Here is a 20,511-nt window from a genome sequence, read left to right as displayed (position 1 = left end):
GGGGAAAGTATGAGCTCTCAAATTAAAAAGGTCCAGGGTCTAACTTCAGGCATAGCTGGATCAAGGGCCCCCAAAGATGTCCCCAAGACCCTGTCTCTGCTCCTCTCTCCTCCTCAGCTCTCCTTTCTCCTGGGCTGGCTTCCTCCTCAGGCAGCCTCTCCACAAGCACAAACTCCTCTCTGCTCCCAGCTGCTCCAGGCTTATCTGCTCCCAGCTTGTCTTCCTCAACAGAAGAACAGCTTTCCTCCCCTAGGAGGACTGACTCGCATGGACCCACACTGGGTCACGCGTCTATCCCTGAACCATTCTCGGGGGCCAGGGGAGTAGAATATGCTATTTAAGCTGCGGAGGCAGGGGTACGGTGGCTCCACTGAACCACCCGGCCTGAGGGTGGCGCGGGGGCAGCTCCCTAAGGAAAACCAGGTGCTGTTACCAGGAAGGGAGTGGATGCTGGGCAGGCAGGACCTGCGGGGCTACCCAGGGGTCAGCTCAGTGCATGCAGGGAAGAAGGTGAGGTTCAGAGAGGATGGCAACCAGGCAAGCCCCCACCAGGGCCGGGCAGAGCATGCTGGGGCTGTGACATGGAGGTGACCTCACCATCATGTGGTTTTTTTGTGGGTTGCGGTGGCTGTGGTTCTCACACCTTGTCCCAGCCCAGTCCCTCTGTGAGTACACCCCTAGAAGGGGAGTGACGGCCCAATGGCCTTGGAGAGCCTGTTTTTCCTCTCTGGGCCTCAGTTTGCTCAGCTGGAAAGTGGGATGAAAATGGGGCTCCAATCACTAGGGAAGCACTTCTCACCCGCCACTGCACCTCCCCAGCAAGCAGTCTCCAAATCAATGCCATGGGGTGCGGTGGGGTCTCAGGACCCTCTGGATCCTGCGTGCCTCTCCCAGCCCCCAGCTGGCTCACACAGCAGCCACATGCCCCAGAAGTCGCACTCGGCCTCTGCTCCCCAGGGCTGGTCCTCCCGCCTGCTTGAAGGGTACAGCTTCGGAGGTGACCCAACCTGTGGGCAAAGCCCGGCTGGCAGGGTGGCCCCGGCTGCACTACTCAGGCTCTCTGGGCTTTGTCAGCTCCTTGAAGAGGGGGAAACAGGCGCTTCTCCAGGCCTCACAGGACTTGGGCACCCCACTCCCGAGGACAGTGAGTGCCCGGCCCATGCTGCCGTCGTTGTGGTCCCTCACAGCCATCTCAGCTAGGTGTGCAAACCCCACAGGCAGCTGCTTCAGGAGGGGAATCCCTGGAAGCACAGCAGGGGATGGAGGATGTGAGACAGTGAAGAGAAGGGGGAGTCATGGACTCAGGGCACCAGCGCAGGGCACGCACCCCAGAGTGACTGCTGAGGGCGGCGAGGAAGGGGCGTCTATTCCCTAACTCCCTTCCGGCCTGCTGAGGGCTGTCCTGAGGTGTTAGCTCCCTGGCCCTTCCTGGCTGCCTATGCACTGGCTGCGACTGCGCCAAAGTCCAGACAGGAAACGCTCTCGAGGGCTGGGGACTGGCAGTGAGCGGTCTCTTCCTGCGCCGAAGGACACTGGCAGCCACCGTGTGCCACTGCCAGGTGAGCGGCCAGGCACGGCACCTCCCTCACTGTGCCCATCTCTTCTCCCCCCGAGCCCTCCGGCCTAGACCTGCTCCACTGAACCCTCAAAACCACGGCTGCTGCTCCCCACAACACCCTCACTTGATGTGGAGCCAAACGATGGGGGTGGGTCCTGTACTGTCACTCAACACATGTGTGCACATGTGTCTGGGTGCACATGTGTGTGTACCTTTGGGTACATGGGGTGTGTGTGCACGTGTCCATCTCCACATGTATGTATGTGTGTGCACATGTGTGTGCCTTGGAAGGTAATTGTGTGTGCAAGCGTGTCTCCGTGTGCGTATGTGCATGTAGTGTGTGGGAGCCAGGGTGTGTACGTGTATATGTGTGATGGTGTGTCTGAGAATGAGTGTGTGTCTGTTTCTCTGTGTGCATGTATCCCTGAATACCATTGAGTGGGAGTGTCTGTGTATAGCACATACATGTTTACGTGTTAATGTGTCTGTGGATGCATGTCTATGTGGATATGTGTATCTATGCATAGGTATGCCTGTATCAGTGTGTGTGTGTGTGTGTCTGTGTGTGTGTGTGTGTATGGGGGGCCGGGATAATGTGTGTTAACGTGTATATAGACACAAGCATACATCTGCATGCATGTGTGTGTGCGCATCTGGCCCTCTGGGCACCAGGCCTGTGCCGGCTGCTAGGAATACAGTGGGTAAGACAGAAAGTCCCTGCCTTGGGAGGACACTCACAACCTTCTTGCACAGTGAGGCTCAAGGCCAGGGCAGGCCTGGCTGGGCTCAGCCTGCATGTCTGGGCACAGCCCGGCCACCTCAATCAGGCCCACGCCCTTCAGCTCCAGGCAAGCCCCTCACCGCATCTCCTGGGGGTCCAGGCAATGTGGGCTCCACTCCTAAGCATCTTGGTTCATCAGTCTGTTAACGCGGCTACCTGGAAGGTGACTGAGACCATCCATGAAAGCGCGTGGCACAGTGTGCCGACCAGTCAGCGGCCACAGATGTTGGTGCCGCAGCGCTGGGGTTGAGGACTCTCATTGCCCGGGCTGGTGGTCACGCTTTTCATCCCTGCTGCCCTCAGCCGGCCCCTGCTCCCCACTCAGCTCGGGTGACTTAGAAATTCTCTCTCCTGGGTTCGTCATCATCCAGAGCCTTCAATCCTGGGACCCAGGAGATGTTTTCAAGGCCTCAAGGCCTTCCCGAAGGCCTGTCCCAGAGGCTGCCACCAGCTGATAGTGACAGGAAACATGCAGGCCACGAGTGGCCTTCACGATAACCCTGGCAGTACCCGCAGCCCCCTTCTGTGGTCCCCCAAGTTCTTATCAGCTGCGGCAAGTCTCCTCCTCCGGGCTGGAAGCCCCATGCTGCCCTCCCTGACCCCTCACGAGTGTTTGCAAACTGAGACAGCAGGAGGGAGGGGCTGGGCGGGCCTGAGAAGAAGTGTAGACCCCCACAGAATCTCTATCCCCTCCCCACAGGAAACCTGTCAGTCTATCACCCCGGGGTACTGTTGTGTCTCCCCCAGCAGATGATAAACCCAAAGGGCAGCTCTGTCTCTCTATCCTCAGCACTTTGCACATGACCCAGCACACATCTTGGGATGACGCGAGTGAGCAATTCAAGGAAGGAATTAATGGATTCTCCAGCCCTGACACCTCCTCAATGAAGGCCTCGTGATTTCCCCAACTCTGAGTTCTAGATGCTGGGACTATCCAGCCCCAGACCAAGGCTTCCTTTCCAACTCTACCCTAAGGGCGGTTGTCCTGGACACCTGCCACTGTCCTCTCAGGAGCCCACATTCAGGGTCTTCTGGTGGCAAACCTCTTTCTCTTGGGGAACTGTCCTCCTATTCCACAGGGATCTGGGGGGACTGCCAATCACAAACCATGTCCAGATCCCTCCCCAGCCATTGCTATAGCACCAAGAAGTAACCCAAACACAGTCCTCTCGGGGTCTGAAGCTGATGCTGGATGACACATGGCGGAGGGAACGCCAGGCCTCCCCTGCCTCAGCGGGTGGGAAGAGGGGTTGCGTCTGTTCTGCTACTGAGGCTCAGCGGCCGGTGCAGGCCAGGCGCTCTATGCACGGCTGCCAGTGAAATCCTGGGTTCCTGGGCCAGGAGGGCGGGGCATGGGTGATGCTCAGGCACCAGGGGAGCTCTGCGTTTTGAGAAAAATTACAGACCAACTTTTTCTTTAAAGAAAACAAGTTTTATTTTTATCATCAGAACATTCTAATAAAAATATTATTATGAGATTAGCTACCTTTATTCTCTGGGCCTTGACTCTGTCCCAGGCCTGCCCTGGAGCGCCTGCACGCTCAGCTCCCTGAGGTAGGTCCGGAGGGAGACCCCCGCTGCCCCCCGCCCTCGGCCAGGATACCTCTCACCTCATGTCCCCTCCTCCAGACCCCCACAGCCCTGGATGCCCCATAGCAGCCCTGCCACAACTGGCAGAACTGCTTCCTCCCTCCACCAATCCCCAAGGCAGGCAGGAGCCGTCTGGGGCTGGCACACAGCAGGTGGTGCGGGGGTAGAGGGAAGAGGCGCACCCTCCTGCACTCAACTGCTCCAGCAGGCAGAGCTGAGGGCCCCTGCCCCCAGGCTGGCACCACCGTGGTCGAGACCCTGAGTGGCCTGGATGCTGTGGGTCACTCCCTTCTCCCCTTCCACAGTGGTTGGGGAGTTGGGGAGGGAGGGAAGGGAGAGGAGCGTCAATGTCGCAGTGACGGGGTCCTGAGACAACTCACTCTGCCACCCTGGCAGGTGGCAGCAGACAGTGGCCCGCACGGGCCTGCAGGGCCTCCTGTCTATGGGGCCCATCCCACCGAGAGGATCCTGGCCCGTGAGCCGGCAGACACTTTATTATACAGAAACACTGTCGTCGTCTCCATGGGCGGAACCAACAAAAGCAAGTCTCTCCAAGTCAAAAATAGGTTTTGGATTCTTGGTGGCGGCAGTATCCGCTGAAAAAATAGACTGAACTTCTGAAATTATCTTAGTAGCAAAACAATTACAAGAAAAAAGTTGCAACTTCAGTGCTGTGACTGGAAAGGGGCCTTTGGCCGGCTGCCCCTGTTACCGGCGGCCCCCGTGTGCCCGGGAGCTCCTTTGGGCTTGAGGAAGCCGCCCATGTGCCCTGATGGAGAAAATGCGACTCCAACAGGAGGCCGTGCCCTCACACCTCGACTGTGCTCACAGCTCGTGAGGATCAAGTTACAATACCCAGTCCATTAACTTCTTGCTCTCAGGTTTCCCTGGAGTCAGGCATCTCTGCACAGTCCAGGGCAGCCAGGGGCTGCAGAGGGTCTGTGACACCCACCACGATGCGGCGGGGGAGACACAAACCTGAGGGCACCTGGAGTGTGGAGAGGCAGGAGAAGGTGCAAGGAGAGGCTGCCATGGTGTGCAAGGAACCTGGGATTGCGTCTTTAAATAGCTCTCGATCATTCTTAAAGTCCTCCCTCAAGACACAATGGGACCTAGATTTAAAGAGAAGCCATCTCCCCGCTGTCCCCGGGTGCAGGCGGAGTGCCCGAGCGGTCTTCGGAGGCCTGGGTGCTGGTGGCACCTCACTGAAGCTCAGCCGGGCTGTTGCCGGCCCATCATGGCCTGGCAGCTCTGTCTGCTGTGAAGGTGACAATGCCACAGTCCTCGGGGCAGGAGCACCCCTCACTGCATCCTGTCGGGCTGCAGCTGCGGCGCCTGGTACTGCACGAAGGTGGTAGGGGCTGCGGCTGAGAGGGCCTGGGGCACGGCGGCCGGGTAGCTGTAGCCCACGAAGCTGGCAGCCGTGGCAGGCGAGGCAGCATATGGGTACTGGTCATAGGTGGCCGGTGGGTACTGGGCGTAGGCCGGGCTGGCCGGCGTGTACTCAATGTAGGGCGAGGACAGTGACGGGACAGGGGCGGCCGGGATCACCACACTGGGCTGCACGATGGCTGGCGGGTAGATGTAGTGCGGGGTCAGCCTGTGGGGCCAAGCAGAGTGGGTCAGGGCCAGAACAGAGTCGGGGAACAGCTCAGAGAACAGCAGGGTACACGATGTGTGCCGCCCCCCGCCCCCTGAGCCCCGACTTTCCTCATCAGTTAGATGGGCACAGAAACAGCACCGGGCCGGAGGCTGCTGCCTCAAGGCCTTTGCACTGGCTGTTCGCGCTACCCACCAGGCTCCCTCCTCCCCTCCACGTCTCCTTTTCAGTAAGGCCCTTCCCAGACTGCACCCCCACATCCCAGCCCTACACCCCACATCCCTGGGGCTGGTGCAAAAATAACAATCTTGGATGGTTGTTTTCAAATGACTGAGAATTTGAAGCCACGACAGCACAGCACAAGATAAAGAGCAGGCCCACGTTGCACGTCTGGGAGTCCAGCCCTGTTCATCTCCCTGACACCCAACACCCACCAAGTGACACTGCACACTCAGCTCATGGACATGCCCTCTCCCCCAGCCAACACCTGCTCCTCACAGAGTTTCTTTCTGTCCCTGCCAGCACGGACTCTGGCCTGCAGCAGCTCCGTGAGGACGTGACAGTGACTGCGTGAATGCTGGAGCAAAGGAGTGCAATGGCAGCGACCACTGAGATGACGGCGCCAGCAGCTGCCAGACTCGCCAGCACCCACGCTGGGGGAGACCCGTACTGTGACTGTGTGCATCAACCTGTCGGCTCAGTCTTCCCATCATGAGGCCCATTTCACACACGGGGCCAGGTGACTTGCCCAAGGTCCCATAGCTGATGAGGTGGAGGGGCCAGGAGTCAGCCGGCCTCACAGCTGTGCTCTTAACCCTACCTGAGTAGGCCACTGTGGAAACGCGTCGAGGCCACCACTTCCTGCCTGCTGTGGGCTAGCCATGCAACACCATGCCCAGCTCTCAGCAAGGGGGAAACGCGGCTCAGGGAGGCAGCTCTCCCGGCATGTGCCTGCTCTGCCAACCAGCTACTAGGTGGCCTGGCGCAAGCCGCTCAGCCTCAGTTTCCCAGGTGGCAATAGAACAGCCACCTCCGTGGCATCAGAAGCTGCTGCAGAGCCTGAGGCACGGAGTGGTCTTGCCAGGGCACAGCACTGCACCCTGGGCATCAGGATCTCCTCTGCCTTGCACGCCTGCGTGTTACACAGGCCAGGCCCACCTGGGGGGCAACTTGGAAGCTCAGCTTCCTCCTGCACCCATAGGCAGAGCCCCTACTCAAGGGAAGCAGCTCCGGAGGAAAAGTACAACATCTTCCCTGCATTCTCCTGCATTCGGCAGGGACAGAAACTGGGCAGCGTTCTGGAGCACGTTTTGGTAACATGTGGGCCACTGAAAACATGTGCTCGCTCCCCAGAGTCAGGGACCCTGAGGGTCAGAGAGGACCCCTGGCTTCCAGCACAAAGGCAGGTGTGCTCAGTGGATCCTGCAGCCCTACAGGAACAGTGGGAACCAGGAAAACCTGGATGACAGGGGTGCGGGTCCCTGCTCCTCCCACAGACCTGGCAGCAAACAACTGAGGGCACACCTGGCCTGTGCCTGAGGGGGCACCCAGGGCCTCTTGCTCTCCCCACCCCATCTGGGAAGTGTGTGGGAAGTTTCTACACCGCGTCACCCTCTCTACTGCTGTTTTCCTTCCCAGGTTGAGCCACTCTAATGGCTGCTGTAACCATACCTGCAGCCCACATGGCCAACCCTCCACAGCATCTGTCCAGAGGCCCAGGCAGCTCCTGCCAGGAACCCAGCAGCGACGCCTCCTCTCCCTCTCCCCAGCTTAGAAGGTCTGCTGTCCACCCTGCATTCTCCATGGGAACAAGAGCCTTGCACGGAGCCAGGCCTGGGTTCGAATTCCGGCTCTCGAGCTGTAACGCCCTTCTCACATATCTGCCAGGATGCAGAGGGGAGCAGACCACACAGCCCCTGCCCTCGAGGGGCTTAGCCTCTAGGATGGGAGAGGCACTAAAATGCACCAACGCATAAACCAGAGTCTGTAGGTCGGTAGGGGGCGGCGTCTGGGGAAGTCAAGACAGCAGAGGGCTGTGATGTGTGGACAGCGATGGGGGAGAGGACAGGGCGGCTTCTTGAAGGAGGGGATGCCTGCAGAGACCTAATGATGAGGCAGAGCTGGCCACAGGGGAGCAGCCCTGAGGCACAAGGACGGAGGCAGGCGCCAGTATGAGCATCTGAAGAGTGGACGAGGGCAGCCGGTAGCCTCTGTGCACAACCCTCCAGCGGCACCCCCACCATGGGGGCGGCCCGGCCGGCTGACCCCTGGCTTCCACCGCACATCCAGCTCCACGCTGGTGCCAGCCCACACCCCGCAGCGCCTCGATCCCTCGCCTCCTCCTCACCTGGGCCTGGGACCTGCCAATGCCTCTGCCTGGAGCCCTTGTTCCGGCCCCGCGACCCCACGTGGAGGCCAGTCCCCCACCTCCCTATGCTGCCCGATGCCCCACCGGACAGCACGCTCTGTCAGAGAGATGGTTCTGTCTGGACCCCAGCTCCCTGCCAGGGCCAGGCCTGTGGGAGGCACTGGGCACCCCGTGGCGCTGACAGAACAAAGGCCCGGTGGGCGGCACAGACCCCACTGAGAAAGATGAGGTGCTCTGGCCAGCAGAAGTAGGGGGCCCCAGTAGGGTCTCAGAGGCCTCCTTCGGGAAGGGGGCGAGCGGAGACACAGCAAGGACTGTCTTGGGACTGTGCCCAGCAGGCTGTCCCTGGCATCACCAGTGCCCCCCCACCCAGCTCTCGGAACCTCAAAAACATTCCTTAGTTGGAGGCTATGGAAGCTTTGAACCCACAACTTCTCCAAACATGGGCAGTCATGCCCCTGCCTCAGACACCTCCCCCAAATGTGGATCCCATGTGGACTGCAAAGGCAGACAAGGCCCAGAAATCTGCACGAACAGGCCCAGGGTCCTGATCCACAGCTGCCTTCAAGAACCGCTGCCCAGACCAGGGACACAGAACACAAGTGCCTGGGGCTGTGGGGCAGCCAGGTTCCGCCACACTCACCTCTAGGGCTGCCGTCATTTCCATCGGGTTTCTGATGCCCCACATCATTGGCGCCAGAGCGTTGCATGGGCCACCAAGGAGCTGCCCTACTCGGGGCGACTCAAACACAAGCGTGGGGGAGCAATGTTCAGGCTGGGAGGAACGGGGGCTCTCCTGTTTCCTGATCCTTGCAGACACCGCATGTCAGTATCTACTCATCTTTCTGTACATAAGGGGCCTGGGATAACTTACGAAGCATTTTCAAAGCCACAGAAGGCCAGGCGCAGTGGCTCACGCCTGTAATCCCAGCACTTTGGGAGGCCAGGGAGGGCAGATCATGAGGTCAGGAGTTCAAGACCAGCCTGGTCAACATGGTGAAACCCCGTTTCTACTAAAAATACGAAAATTAGCCAGGCGTTGTGGTGGGAGCCTGTAATCCCAGTTACTCGGGAGGCTGAGGCAGAAGAATCGCTTGAAACCAGAAGGCAGAGGTTGTAGTGAGTCGAGATCACGCCACTGCACTGCACTCCAGCCTGGGCGAAAGAGCAAAACTCCGTCTCAAAAAAAAAAAAAAAAGCCACAGAAAAGATGCTAGTGTTAACCCATTTCCCAGAGAGGAAATCCGAGGCTCAGAGAGGCCCCAAGCGACTTGCCCCGTCACAGAGCAAGGGAGTGGCACAGTGGGGTCTGCTGCTGGTAGCTGTGCCCACAAGGACTGGTTGGGGCCCCAGATTTGGCTCAAAATAAAAGGAAGGCACAGCATGGGCCACACCTCAGGGCCCCAAGGCGGAGTGAGAACACTGGCCGACGTTAAGGTAGAAGGAGCCACGAAGCCCCGCCAGGCAGGAGCTGGGCTCCAGCTGCTTCTCTCCCTCCTAGGGCTGCACCTTGGCCCTGCACTTGTCTGAGTTACCAAACAGGTTTCAAAACTTCCAAGGTGCAGTTTCCTCATCTGTAAGTTAGGTCCTACAGGGGATGGCCTCGAGAGCTCGCTGTGAGGCCCTAGAGGCATCACCAGAGCAGCGATTCCCAACCAGGACAACTGTGTCCCCAGGCGATGCTGGAAAATGCCTAACGACAGTCCTAGTTGTCACAATTGACAACTAGGCATATGCGGTGGGGGTGGGAGTGCTGCTGACATTAGGGGTCGAAGCCAGGGGTGTTGAATGCTTCATACAACGCCCAGGGTGCCCCCACCACAAAGAACGATGCCACCCTAAAGGTCTGCAGTGCCGAGGCTGAGACGCCCGACTGGAACATCAGAAACCACACGGGGAAGGGCAAAGACAAGGAATCCTCACTGCTGTTCTGACCATAAGTGCCCATGCCGGGGGCGGGCCGCAAAGGAGGCAGGTGGGAACTAAGAGATACAGAGGGGCACACGCAGCCATGCACGCTTGGGCGAACCCACTGAGTGGTCAGGTGAGACAGAAAACTGCAGCCAAACCACTGGCCCCACATTGTCCAAGGGCAGCCCCACCCTAGGCCTGCGTCCGGCCGCAGGCCCAAGACTCCACTCCCTGGCAATGGGGAGCGGGTGCATGCGCCAGGCAGGTTCCTCAGCACCCCCACCCATACTCCAGACTCAGAAAGGTCAGGTGCCACAGCCTCTGCACATAAGGGTACGGCCTGGTAGCCGCACACCACCCTACCCACCAAGCTCCAGTCAATACCGTGTGCCCTGCCCTGGCTCGCCTGCCAGGGCACATGTCTGCCTGGCCCTGGTGGGACTCTCCTGCCCTCTCCACCTCAGTGAAGAGCCCACCCGGCCACCCAGGCACTGCCCTGCCCACTCCCCCCAACTGCAGCCCATGCCCACACCATCCAACAGGGGAGCTCCCTGCTTCCATCCCTCAATTCCCCGATCCTCCCTCTCCTTCATCACCAACTCTCCAGGTGGGTGCAATGGCACGGCCCTGCCTTGGTGGTGGTGGCGGCCCGCCTCCCATCCCTGAATCCTTCACCCAGCGGAGGCCAGAGCTGTCTTAAAAACATCAAGACCCATGCCTGGAATCCCAGCATTTTGGGAGGCCGAGGCGGGCGGATCATGAGGTCAGGAGATCGAGACCATCCTGACCAACACGGTGAAACCCCGTCTCTAATAATGCAAAAATTAGCTGGGCGTGGTGGTGTGGTGGTGCGTGCCTGTAATCCCAGGTACTCAGGAGGCTGAGGCAGGAGAATCGCTTGAACCAGGGAGGTGGAGGTTGCAGTGAGCTGAGATCGAGACACTGCACTCCAACCTGGCGCCAGAGCGAGACTCCGTCTCAAAAAACAAACAAACAAAAACATGAAGACCCCACCACCTCCAGGAGCAGAACCCTCCAGCTGTCTCCCATTGTACCCAGAGGAAAACCCAAACTGCTCCCTCGTGGCTTCCTGCGTTATCAGGCCTCAACCTACCTCTCCAAACTCATCTCCACCTGCACTCCCACTGCCCTGGGCTCCTTCTGTTCCCAGATTCGACTCCTTCCCACCACAGGACCTTCGTACCTATGCACTTGCTTCTTCCCACAGCTCAAAGCTCACCCCTCAGGGGCCCACCCTGAGCCGCGGCTCTGTTTCTTATGATCAGAAGCCCCCTTGTCATCTACCTTGCACAATGTCTTCCCCACAAAAGCAGGGTCTCGGCCGCTGCATCCCAAGTGCCCCAGCACAGCAGGTGCCCAGTGCTGACTGTCTGAGGCAGGCCCCAGCTTTGCAGACAGCTGGGAGGCAAAAGAGCCCCCCGCCTTGGAATGGCCACTGCTTCCCAGGCCAAGAGTCCCTGCCCCAAGAAGGCAGAGAAAGCAGTTCAGCCTTGAGCAGCCAGGGCTGGGTAGGCTGGAGGGACAGGCAGGCACGGCTCCACCCAGCAAGTCACAGCTAGACAGGCACAGCCCACCAGCCTCTGCCCCCCAGCCAGGTGCCTGGCGGCCCCGGGTGACCTCATCACTGCCTCTAGGGAACCACACGCCCCAGGGGGCTGCTGTGAGGATCTAACGCTCTGTGCACCCCAGAGGCCTCAGCAGCATCGATGCCTCCTTGGGCCTGAGGAATGCTGGGAGGAACAGAGGCCCTTCCTTTCCTAGGACTTTCAGCCCCAGGTCAGAGGGCAGCAGACAAGAACCCTTGGTGAGCAAAACAGACCAGAGGCCAGGCGCAATCAGGTAGGAGTCCAAAGGTCGGGGGACCCAATGCCCATCAGGGCTGCTCCTGTCTGGCCAGGGCCCGCCGGCCTCTTCAGGACAGGGCCCTTGCTCCCTCTCTAGAAGCCACTTTGGAATCGGCCCGCTGTACGGCCGCCGCTGGAGTCCCATCCGTTCCCCAGGGATGCAGAGCCACGGCCCAGCTGTTCCCTCACGGGAGGGGGCAGGAGCCTCCTTCCCTTCCAGTTTCCTTACAAGTTCCGGCCTCAGAACAACCGGGCTTCTGTGCCTCCTCATCCTCTGCAGAAAACTTCTATCCTCCCACCAGGATCCCGGAAAAGGGCCTTGCACCAATCAGAGGCGAATCTGTTTCCCAGAGAATTCATCCCACCACTTGTGCAAAGTCCAGGCAGAGCCAAGGAAGAAACCAGTGGCATGGGTGGGACAGGCCTCCCACATGCCACCCAAGCCCCTCTGCGACGCTGGACACTGGGCACGGGCACCTAGCTGGGGTCAGGGGTGTTTGCGGAAGGACGACTTAGGGGTTCTCTGCTTCCCTCTAGTGCCGGAGCCTGGGCAACACCAAACTCCCAGATCACGGAGTCACTGAAACCGGCCACCATTAGGGCTGGAAAGGCCAGGCCATCCCAGGAGGGCTGGGCATGCACGAGGAGCTGGCTCTGCCACAGCCCAGGAGAGGACGGGGGACCCAGGGCCTGGTCCACACTGGAAATCTGAAGTGCCTGCCTCCCTTCCCATTCACATGTGGCCCAGGCAGCATCTGCACCCCAACACAGCCAGGGTCAGCACACAGCCAAGAGCACCCCAGCTGACTCAGTCCACCGAGACTCAGGGGTCCAAGGGCAGGAAGAGCCCCAAGTCCAGATCCTGGCCATGCCTGTCCAAGTCGCATGGACCATCACTCAGTCCCTCCGGCCTCTGTTTCCCCATCTGTACACTAAGGATGCTGCAGAGTCCAACGCTGCCCCCAAGACAGAGGGCTTGGGCCCCTGCAGTCTGAGAACCCCACGCCGGCGGGCCGGGCGAGGGAAGCACAGATGGTGCCTGGGACACACGCTGCCCACACTCAGAGCAGAACTCTCGGTGACAAGAACTGCCCATGGCCCACGAGGACTCATTTTCTGAACATAAAGTCGCCTCTGAAAATAAAAATGAAAAAGGCAAATGAGCCCATTTCACTTTCCCTGCTCTCCAGGGGCCTGGCCCCACCGCGGCAGAGAGACCGCAGCCCTTAGGGCTCTGACTCCCGCCAGGCTGCGTGTGGGAAGGTCCCCGAGGCGCCCGGCAGGCAGGAAGCCAGGCCACGGCTCTGCCTCCCGGGAATCCCCAGTGACTTGTTAGGGGGAGGGCTGGGAGCTGGTTCTGACATTCAGGTTCTGTGGGGCAGCCAGTCACAGGACACAGGTCAAACGTCCTCTCTGTGGGGCAATGCCAGGCCTGGAACAGCATCTCCAGCTGAACCTGCCCAAACTCCAACTCCTGACCTCCCCAAAACTGTACTGCACAGCAGCCCCCACCCCAGTCAGGGCCAAGCCCATCTCCCACTTCACAGGCCCAAAGCTCCAGAATCTTCTTGGACTCCTCTGTCCCAGGTTCTTCAAAATATGTACCCAGAATCTCACTGTATCTCACCAGGGCCGCTGGGGCAGGCAGCACCCTTGTCTCATGCCTGGATTACTGGGCATCCCTAAGGGCCTCCAACCACCACCCTAACCCTCGGCAGTCCAGGCTCAACCCAGCAGCCAGAAACAAAAACACTCTGAAAACAAAAATGCAGACTGACCCATCCCTCCTCCGCTCCCAGCCTGCGTGGCCCGGGAGTCACCTGGAGGAAGGTCGCAGTGCCTCCCTGGGTCATCAAAGTCCTCTAGGAGCTGAGGCCACCCTGCTGGGCCCTGAGCCTCCCCGGCTGCTCCCTTCCCCTCCCCAGCTCCTGTCGTCTTCTGAGGCATGCTGACCTCCTTTGTCTCTCTCCTCCTCTCAGAACCTCGCTGCAGGAAACACTGTTAGATGTGGGACCGGGTCTCCCCTCACCCCCAAGGCACGCGTCCCCAGCCGGGTACAAAGCAAGCCAAGATCTGTCAGACGAGCTGACCCAGTGCCCAACTCCCTACTCCACCCAAACAAGGTCAGCGGGAAGGTCCTGATGTGCCCAGCACACTGCAGAGTTCTCAGCCTGTCCACCCTGGACACAAGGTGAAACTGAGGTGAAACGAGGAAAGCTGGAGCTTGGGCCTCCACCTCGCTCTGTGATCAGGCCTCTGCCCTGAGACAAAGCTGCCTCCCTTGGTCCAAGGCTTCCAGAAGAGGCTCCCCAGGCCCAGCAGGGAGCCAGGGTGAGAACCCATGCTCGGAGAGGAGCCCCCGCCACCCAAAGGCTGCTTTCTGTTTCAGCAGACAGGACAAACAACAGGTGCGGCACGGGCGCCCGCCCAGAAGGGCCACAGCGCAGCCCACGCCTGGCTCCAGATGAGCTGCCAAACAGGAAGCCTTGGGGGGGGCAGCGGGGCCACCACGAGACACCCTCAGGGTGAAAACGTGACGCCACAGTGTGTGGGGGAGTCACTTCCTCCCAGCCCCCATGCCGCCTGGCTCTGACCTCAGCTTCTGCCTCTGCCCTGCGGTGCTCACCCTGTGCCCGCCACGGCGACCTGCGGCTCGCCTGTCACCCTGGGCCTGGGCTGCTTACTCTTCCCCAGACGCCTATAGGGCTCATTTCCCCCATCCTCAGTGGAACCTTCCCCAGCGCGCTCGCACACGTGCGCATGCGTACACTCACACACACGCCATCACCTGCAAACAGCTCATTTGGCTTTGTTTCACTTTGTATTTTAAAATAATAAAAGACTCCCAAGAAGTTGCAAAAACAGTACAGAGAGGTCCTGCGTACCCTGCCTCCTCCATCCCCCAAGGGCACATCAGAGTAACTAAGGACATTAGCAAAACCAGGACACTAACCCAGGCACAGTGCTATGACCTGGACTGCAGGCCTTCAGCACACTGCATCATCTTCTGCACGCACCAACCTTATACGTCACGTGTAGTTACACACGAACTGTGAAGCTTTATCACACACACAGACACATCTCCCCACCACTGTACTCGAGACGTGGGACTGTGAGGTCCCCACACAGGCACTCATTCCGCCAGCTTCCTGTTTAACTGCACGCATCGCCACGCGGGCCCATGAGTACACAAACAGAATGTGAGCACCCTGAGATCGGGGACTGTGTCTTTCTTATTCAAAGGATCCCTAGCACCAGGCCTGGCATACAGCAGGCACTCAATAAACACCTGATGGATGAATGATGCTGGGAGTGGCTGCTGACGCTCTCCCCAGCTTGCGCATCCCATGCTCTCAAGGAGACAGACATCTTCCCATCACTGCCTCCCCAGTCCCTCCTCTTACCCTGGGGACCCAGGTGCTCTATCCAGGCCCCGTGGCATGCACACACCAAGGCCCCGTGATGGCAAGGGCAGCCATCTACTACCCAGCCAACGTGGGCACCGGAGACCTTCACATGAAGGATGTTGGGGTCCCTGAAACTATACACACAGTGGGGCAGGCACATGCCTGGGAGAGGGTCTCACGGCCGTCATCAGTCTCAGGGCCTTGTGCTCTGATTCATCCAAGAGCTGCCATCTAGCCAGAAGGAGATGCTGAGTCCTTGGGGGAGGGACAAGAGTCTCGCAGCCCCCCAGCTCAGGCCCCACTATCCCGGGATGTGTGAACCCAACAAGTCTCTCAGTTGCTCTGAGCCTCGGTTTTGCAGAGTCAGTCAATCAACAGACCCTGGAGCAGGGCCGGCAAGAGATGCGCCACTGACCAACTGTGACTTCCCATGGCCAGGCCCTCTACACAGTCAGGTTGGCCCTGTAGAGAAGGCAGTGTTACTGTTCTCACTCACAGATGGGCACGAGCCTGCAGAGACGGGCTGGGCCTGGCCTCAAGCCCAGGCAGACCCCAGGGCCTGGATACGGCCTGTACCTGACACCCCGGAGTCCCAGGAGCCTGTCTTGTCATATCAGAGCCCCTGTGGTGGCCATGTCCTGTCACCCCGTTGTGGCCAGTGAGGCTTAAGTGGAAGCCTGTTGAGGCCTCTGTGAAAGTTTCCATTTTTCTGCTAGAAGAGACAGAGGCAGTTCGTACTATCTCTTATTGTCCTTTCTGCCCTGAACGTGGCTGTGTCGTCTGGAGCTGTGACAGTCATCTTGTGACCATGAAGCAAGGTCCAAGAGACTCACAGATACTCGTCCTCAAACCACTAAACCCAGGGGACACTGGCAATGTCTGGAGACATTTTCGGTAGTCATGACTTGGGGGAGGCAATGCTACTAGCTTCTAGGGGTGGAGGCCAGGGATGTTCCACCCCCTTCCAACATTCTAGAATGTACATAGCGAGGCACTCAGTGAACGGGAGTCAAGGCCACAGTCGGGCCCCCTTAACAGGCAGGGAGAGCTGCACCCAGGGAAGCAGCTGGTCCTTCAAAAATAACCCAAGGAGAGGCTCTGGGCGCAGCCAGGCCCAGGACAAACCTCTACTCCCGGTGCCCTCAGCCCAGGAATGGACAGACACCCCCTGAACACCAGGGCACCTTCCAGGCCAGACTAAGCTCTGCCTGGGCACAGACCCTCTCCAGATGGCTGCAGCTCCCCTCCCAGCAGGTGACGGACACGCTCAGCTGGCAGACACCCTTGGCGAGCCAGGGCCACCGGCTCCTGCACTTGCCACCGCAAAGGAAGGCTCCTCCAAACCGCGGACGTTGGCCCCGCCACATACAGTTAGAAATGCACAGGTGAGTTAGGTCTCACAGAGCCTGTTCAACTTAAAAAAAGGAAAGAGGCAAGGAAATCCCGGCAAATAGCATAAAGTGTAAAGTTCTTTGGTAAATCATTCTAAACTAACATTTAAGACCCAGCCAGGCGAAGATTCCACAGGGTCCTGCCTAAAAGCAGAGCTGTGGGATCTTCAGAGTTGTCCAGGGCAAGGTATAAAAGGTCGGGGTCAGAAAGTCGAGGAAGAGTTCAGCCAGGCATGGAAGGGGTTAACTGGTGGACAACCCTCAGTTGCCCGGGCTCCTGGCTCCCACCTCCCTCCATGCCCTCAGCCAACAGCAGGGCGGGCCTCGCTGCCAGCCCAAGGCCGACAAAACTGGCCGCTGAGTCAGGCCCGGCTGTGCTCCCGGGGCCTGATTGTTCACAAAGACAAAAGGGACGCTGACGGCCCAGCTCTCCAGTGGGCGGGGGCTGGGGGCAGACAGCTGACCCAGGCAGCCCGCCCCGCTGCACCCAGGAGCTGCACCCGGGAGCCTCCCCCCACCCACCTCAGTAAGGCCTAGAGGCAGGGGCAGGGGGCAGCGCAATTCTCAGAGGCTTGAGTTCAGATCTCCCAGGAGACCAAGAGCGGATGGTCCCTCTGACACCGTCCCTGTTTGGGTCTCCACCCTTTGGCAACCAACGAACAGAGTCTGCGGCCTCTTCACCGTCACAGGTATTAACGGCCAGCCAGCAGATTTAGTTACAAAACACCGTCGCCTGAAGTCGGGTGCACACAGTGGCAAACACTGTGACTGATCCCAACTGCTTCTGGATGGGTGGTGTTCACAGGATTCCAGGACAGCAAGGGAAAGGTCGGGTTGGGGCCCTTCCCACCCTACCCCACCAAGAAAGCATATGTTCAGGCACCCACCACCTGTGTTCTAATCTCCTCCCGGACGTCTATTACCTCGCCCCCTCCCCGGGCCCGGACATGTGGTTAGCCTTTCTCTGCCTCAGTTTCCCCATCTATAAAGTAAGAATAGTTTCAGTACACTGTTTTAAGCAGTTAATGTTCCTGTTTTCTGGATAAGGAGGATGCCACTGCCAAGACAGACCCAGCTGGTAAGCGGCAAAGTCAGGATTCGAACCCACATCTGCAAGCCCCAGAGGCCGAGCACTGATGGTTATGGAGTCCCACAGGCAGCTGCGTGGATCAGAGAGAGCCCAGATGCAGGTGGGAAGGCCTCATCCCACTGTAAGCAGAAAAGAGCTGCAGGCACTGGAGGCGCACACCCTCGCCTCTGGGCAGCGGCTCCTGCCCAGCCCATGCCCCCAGGCGCCTGCTGTGGGCCTGGGGAACGGAGCCAAGGTTCTGAAAAACAAGGAACACCCTCTTCTTGTGGCCTGAACCCCAGAGGAAGAATCTTGGTGAAGGCATGAAGGCTGGAGTGTCCCCAAACACCCTCTAAGACGATTCTAGACATCTACAAAACAGATTCCAGGATGAGACGGACAGGGCGGCCTGCTCCCACCACCCTACATACTCCCTTCCCAGGAGGACAGAGGCACCCCAGCAGGAAGCTGAGCTGCCCGGCCACTCACACAGGCTAGCAGGGCCCCGCCACCCTCCAGCACCCCTCAACCAGCGGCTCCTCCCATTGCTATACTTGCACACATCCACCAGTACACACAGAAGCTGGCAGGGAGCCCCCAAGTAACCCCAAGCACTCCCAAAAAGTGGGCACAACAACTTCTGCTGGGGCCTCTGACCCATTCACCTGGGAGCCAGGCTCAGCCCGGTTCCACAGGCCCCTTGTTCACACTGCCCCGGTGAGGCAGGTTACTCCTCAAGCTGTGTGTCTCTCCATGGTATCTACACGGTGCACGCACGTGTGTGCACACACATGATCAACTGGCATTAGGGATTCGGATTCAGAAAGCTCATGAAGTGCCAATGCCCTAAAAGGGGTGGTGGTCTCTGAGCTGCCTTCCCCTCCAACTCCAACCCCATCAATACGCCACGGTGCTAGGGCAGACAGCTCCCATCCATCACCGGGGTGGGGAGGCAGGACACAAGGCAGGACCCTTTGTATCCCTTAAGTGTGCGTGTCCTTCCCCAAGCAGCTGCCAGGCCTTATCAGATGTTTTAAAAAGGGCAGGGAGGTGGGAGGCATTTTAGGATGGAGAAGAGTGGGATGTGCTGCTTCTAAATGAGTCAGACTAGAAGCCCACAGGCCAGGCCACTCAGGCAGGTGGCCTCCGCCCCGAACACATCGTATCTGCAGCAGCGTTCACACATCAGACCTGGGAGGCAATGGCCTACTGCCACCACCTGCCCCAGCACCAGAGCAGGTGACAGGAGCGCCTGGGGAAGAGCCCGGCCTGCCAGTCCCTAAGAGTCATCAGCAAACACTTTAATAGGGCGTTACCTGCACCAGGCCCACCCTAAACCCTCTATTCAGAGAACTCAGATGTGCTGTGCCCACTCTCATTTTACACGTGACAAAACTAAGGCCATACACCTAGCAAAGGGAGCTGCGGTGTGCACCAAGGCAGGCAGGCTCCAAGGCTCACGATCCCCTAGGTGGTGCGGCCTCTGCCAGGGATGGAGAAATGCAATCTGCCTTCTCTTCACTCCCTTGGCTTAAACGAAATCACATGTCTGAAAACCGTCATTTCATCAGCCTTCCAGACCCAGGAAGCCCAAGGCCCTCTCCACTTCATCTCCAAGGACTGCCCACCCCAAGCCAGCCACATCCACTCACCCGTAAGTCCGCTGGATCAAGGTGGGGTGCAGCTGCTGCACCCCAATGGCAAAGCCTAAAACGAGAGAACAATCAGGGACTTGGCCTTGCTGCAGGAGCGATGTCTCAGGGGCTGCACACATGGTGGCAGAATCCCACAAGTCACACATCTCTAGTCAAAAGGGATCATCAGCTTCCTCTCCCCTCCCAGGCCTCCCCCTCATGAACCCTAAAGCACACCTCTGAAGTGTGGCAGCCAGTGACGCAGGTGTCAGCAGCCACTGGTGTCGGCACTCCCAATCTCCAGGCCCCTTGGCCACTTCCTCCCTCCTGCGAAGACAGCTGGCAACTGGGATGCAGTACCCTCCCTGCCCCCCCCACCCGCCCCCTTCTGTGGGCCACACGCTGTGAGAAGGGGTCTAGATCCTCCAGGGGGGGATGGCTGCCCTGTGGCGGCTCTGCAGGCACATGATAGCCGACTGCCACTGCTGGGGCGAGGAGGGGGGGCCTCTTTCCACCCGACAGATACCGACACCCAATATAGAAACCGAGAAGAGCCAAGCAGGAAAACACAAGCTCTCACCCGTCTGGAGGCTCCGAGGCTTGGCGCCCAGATATGCCAGGTTCACGTTGGCCTTGCGGCCGTCGATGATGGGGTTCGGGTCTTTGCAAGCCCTCTCAGCTGCCGCCCGGTCGGCCATGGTCACCTGGAGGAGCCACAGACACATCAGGGGCTGCCGTGAGGGAAACTAGGGGCAAAAGGGGCAGAGGGCTCCGCCCTGGCACCGGATGCTGCCACCCCTCTCTTCCCTTCCTCTGAGGGTGCCTGTAACCTAGGGTCCTTGAGCCAAAGCCCCTCTGACCCCTACCTGGGGCCCTCCCACAAAGATGCCTCCTGGATTCCAGCTCCTCTCCTCAAAGTTCAAGGCCTGGGAAATGTGGCCTTCAAGGACAAAAATAATCCCCTGCGGGGACAGGGCAAAAACGAACCCCGAAGGGAGGTGGGGGGGCTGCCTGGACTGCCCACCAGTGAGGGCCAAGACTTCCCTCTGGGAAGGAGTTTGCGACGTTGCACTTGGAAGGGAAGTAGGAAAGTGTCTTCAAACCGTTTTTACTTAAGCTGATGTTTACTTGGGGTGGCTGAGGGGGCTGTTGAAAATATGGGGGAGGCCGAAGGGCTCCTAACACCCCGGGGTGGAGCCGTTGCTCCTCACCCGCCGCTGCTTCAGGAAACCCCGAGTACCCACTGGCTCCAAAACCTCCCCACCAACTTAGGAGTCCTAATTGAACACAGCGGCTCTTCCTTTTAAACCAGGGGTGGGGGTGGGGGTGGGGACAGG

At 59.2% G+C, this 20,511-nt stretch overlaps 1 protein-coding gene across 2 annotated transcripts; it reads right to left on the bottom strand.

The window, feature by feature from the left end:
- Positions 1–3,749: 3,749 nt before the first annotated feature.
- On the bottom strand, positions 3,750–20,301 carry RBM38 (RNA binding motif protein 38). 2 transcript variants are annotated; one of them, XM_011978155.1, is made up of 4 exons: positions 20,041–20,301; positions 19,755–19,878; positions 19,193–19,247; positions 3,750–5,529 (listed from the first exon to the last, which is right to left on the bottom strand). In XM_011978155.1, exons 2-4 carry the CDS (start codon positions 19,870–19,872, stop codon positions 5,232–5,234), a joined length of 471 nt encoding a protein of 156 aa, XP_011833545.1. In that variant the 5' UTR covers positions 19,873–19,878; positions 20,041–20,301; the 3' UTR covers positions 3,750–5,231. The 2 variants fall into 2 exon arrangements, with proteins under 2 accessions (XP_011833545.1, XP_011833544.1); XM_011978154.1 differs by lacking the exon at positions 20,041–20,301 and having other exon boundaries at positions 19,755–19,899.
- Between the last annotated feature and the right edge of the window lie 210 nt (positions 20,302–20,511).

Source organism: Mandrillus leucophaeus, unplaced genomic scaffold, assembly GCF_000951045.1.
Source record: "Mandrillus leucophaeus isolate KB7577 unplaced genomic scaffold, Mleu.le_1.0 Scaffold19, whole genome shotgun sequence".
Lineage (NCBI taxonomy): Eukaryota > Metazoa > Chordata > Mammalia > Primates > Cercopithecidae > Mandrillus > Mandrillus leucophaeus.
The sequence above is the reverse complement of the archived record's forward strand: the minus strand, read 5'-3'. Positions and strand labels throughout refer to the sequence as shown.

Excerpts from the sequence above, each read along its gene's own strand:
- RBM38 (XM_011978154.1), bottom strand. The coding sequence starts at position 19,899 with ATGTGTCTGTGGCTCCTCCAGGTGACCATGGCCGACCGGGCGGCAGCT. Across the intron at positions 19,248-19,754 it reads GCCTCGGAGCCTCCAGACGG|GCTTTGCCATTGGGGTGCAG; the intron begins GTGAGAGCTTGT and ends CTCTCGTTTTAG. Across the intron at positions 5,530-19,192 it reads TTGATCCAGCGGACTTACGG|GCTGACCCCGCACTACATCT; the intron begins GTGAGTGGATGT and ends TTGGCCCCACAG.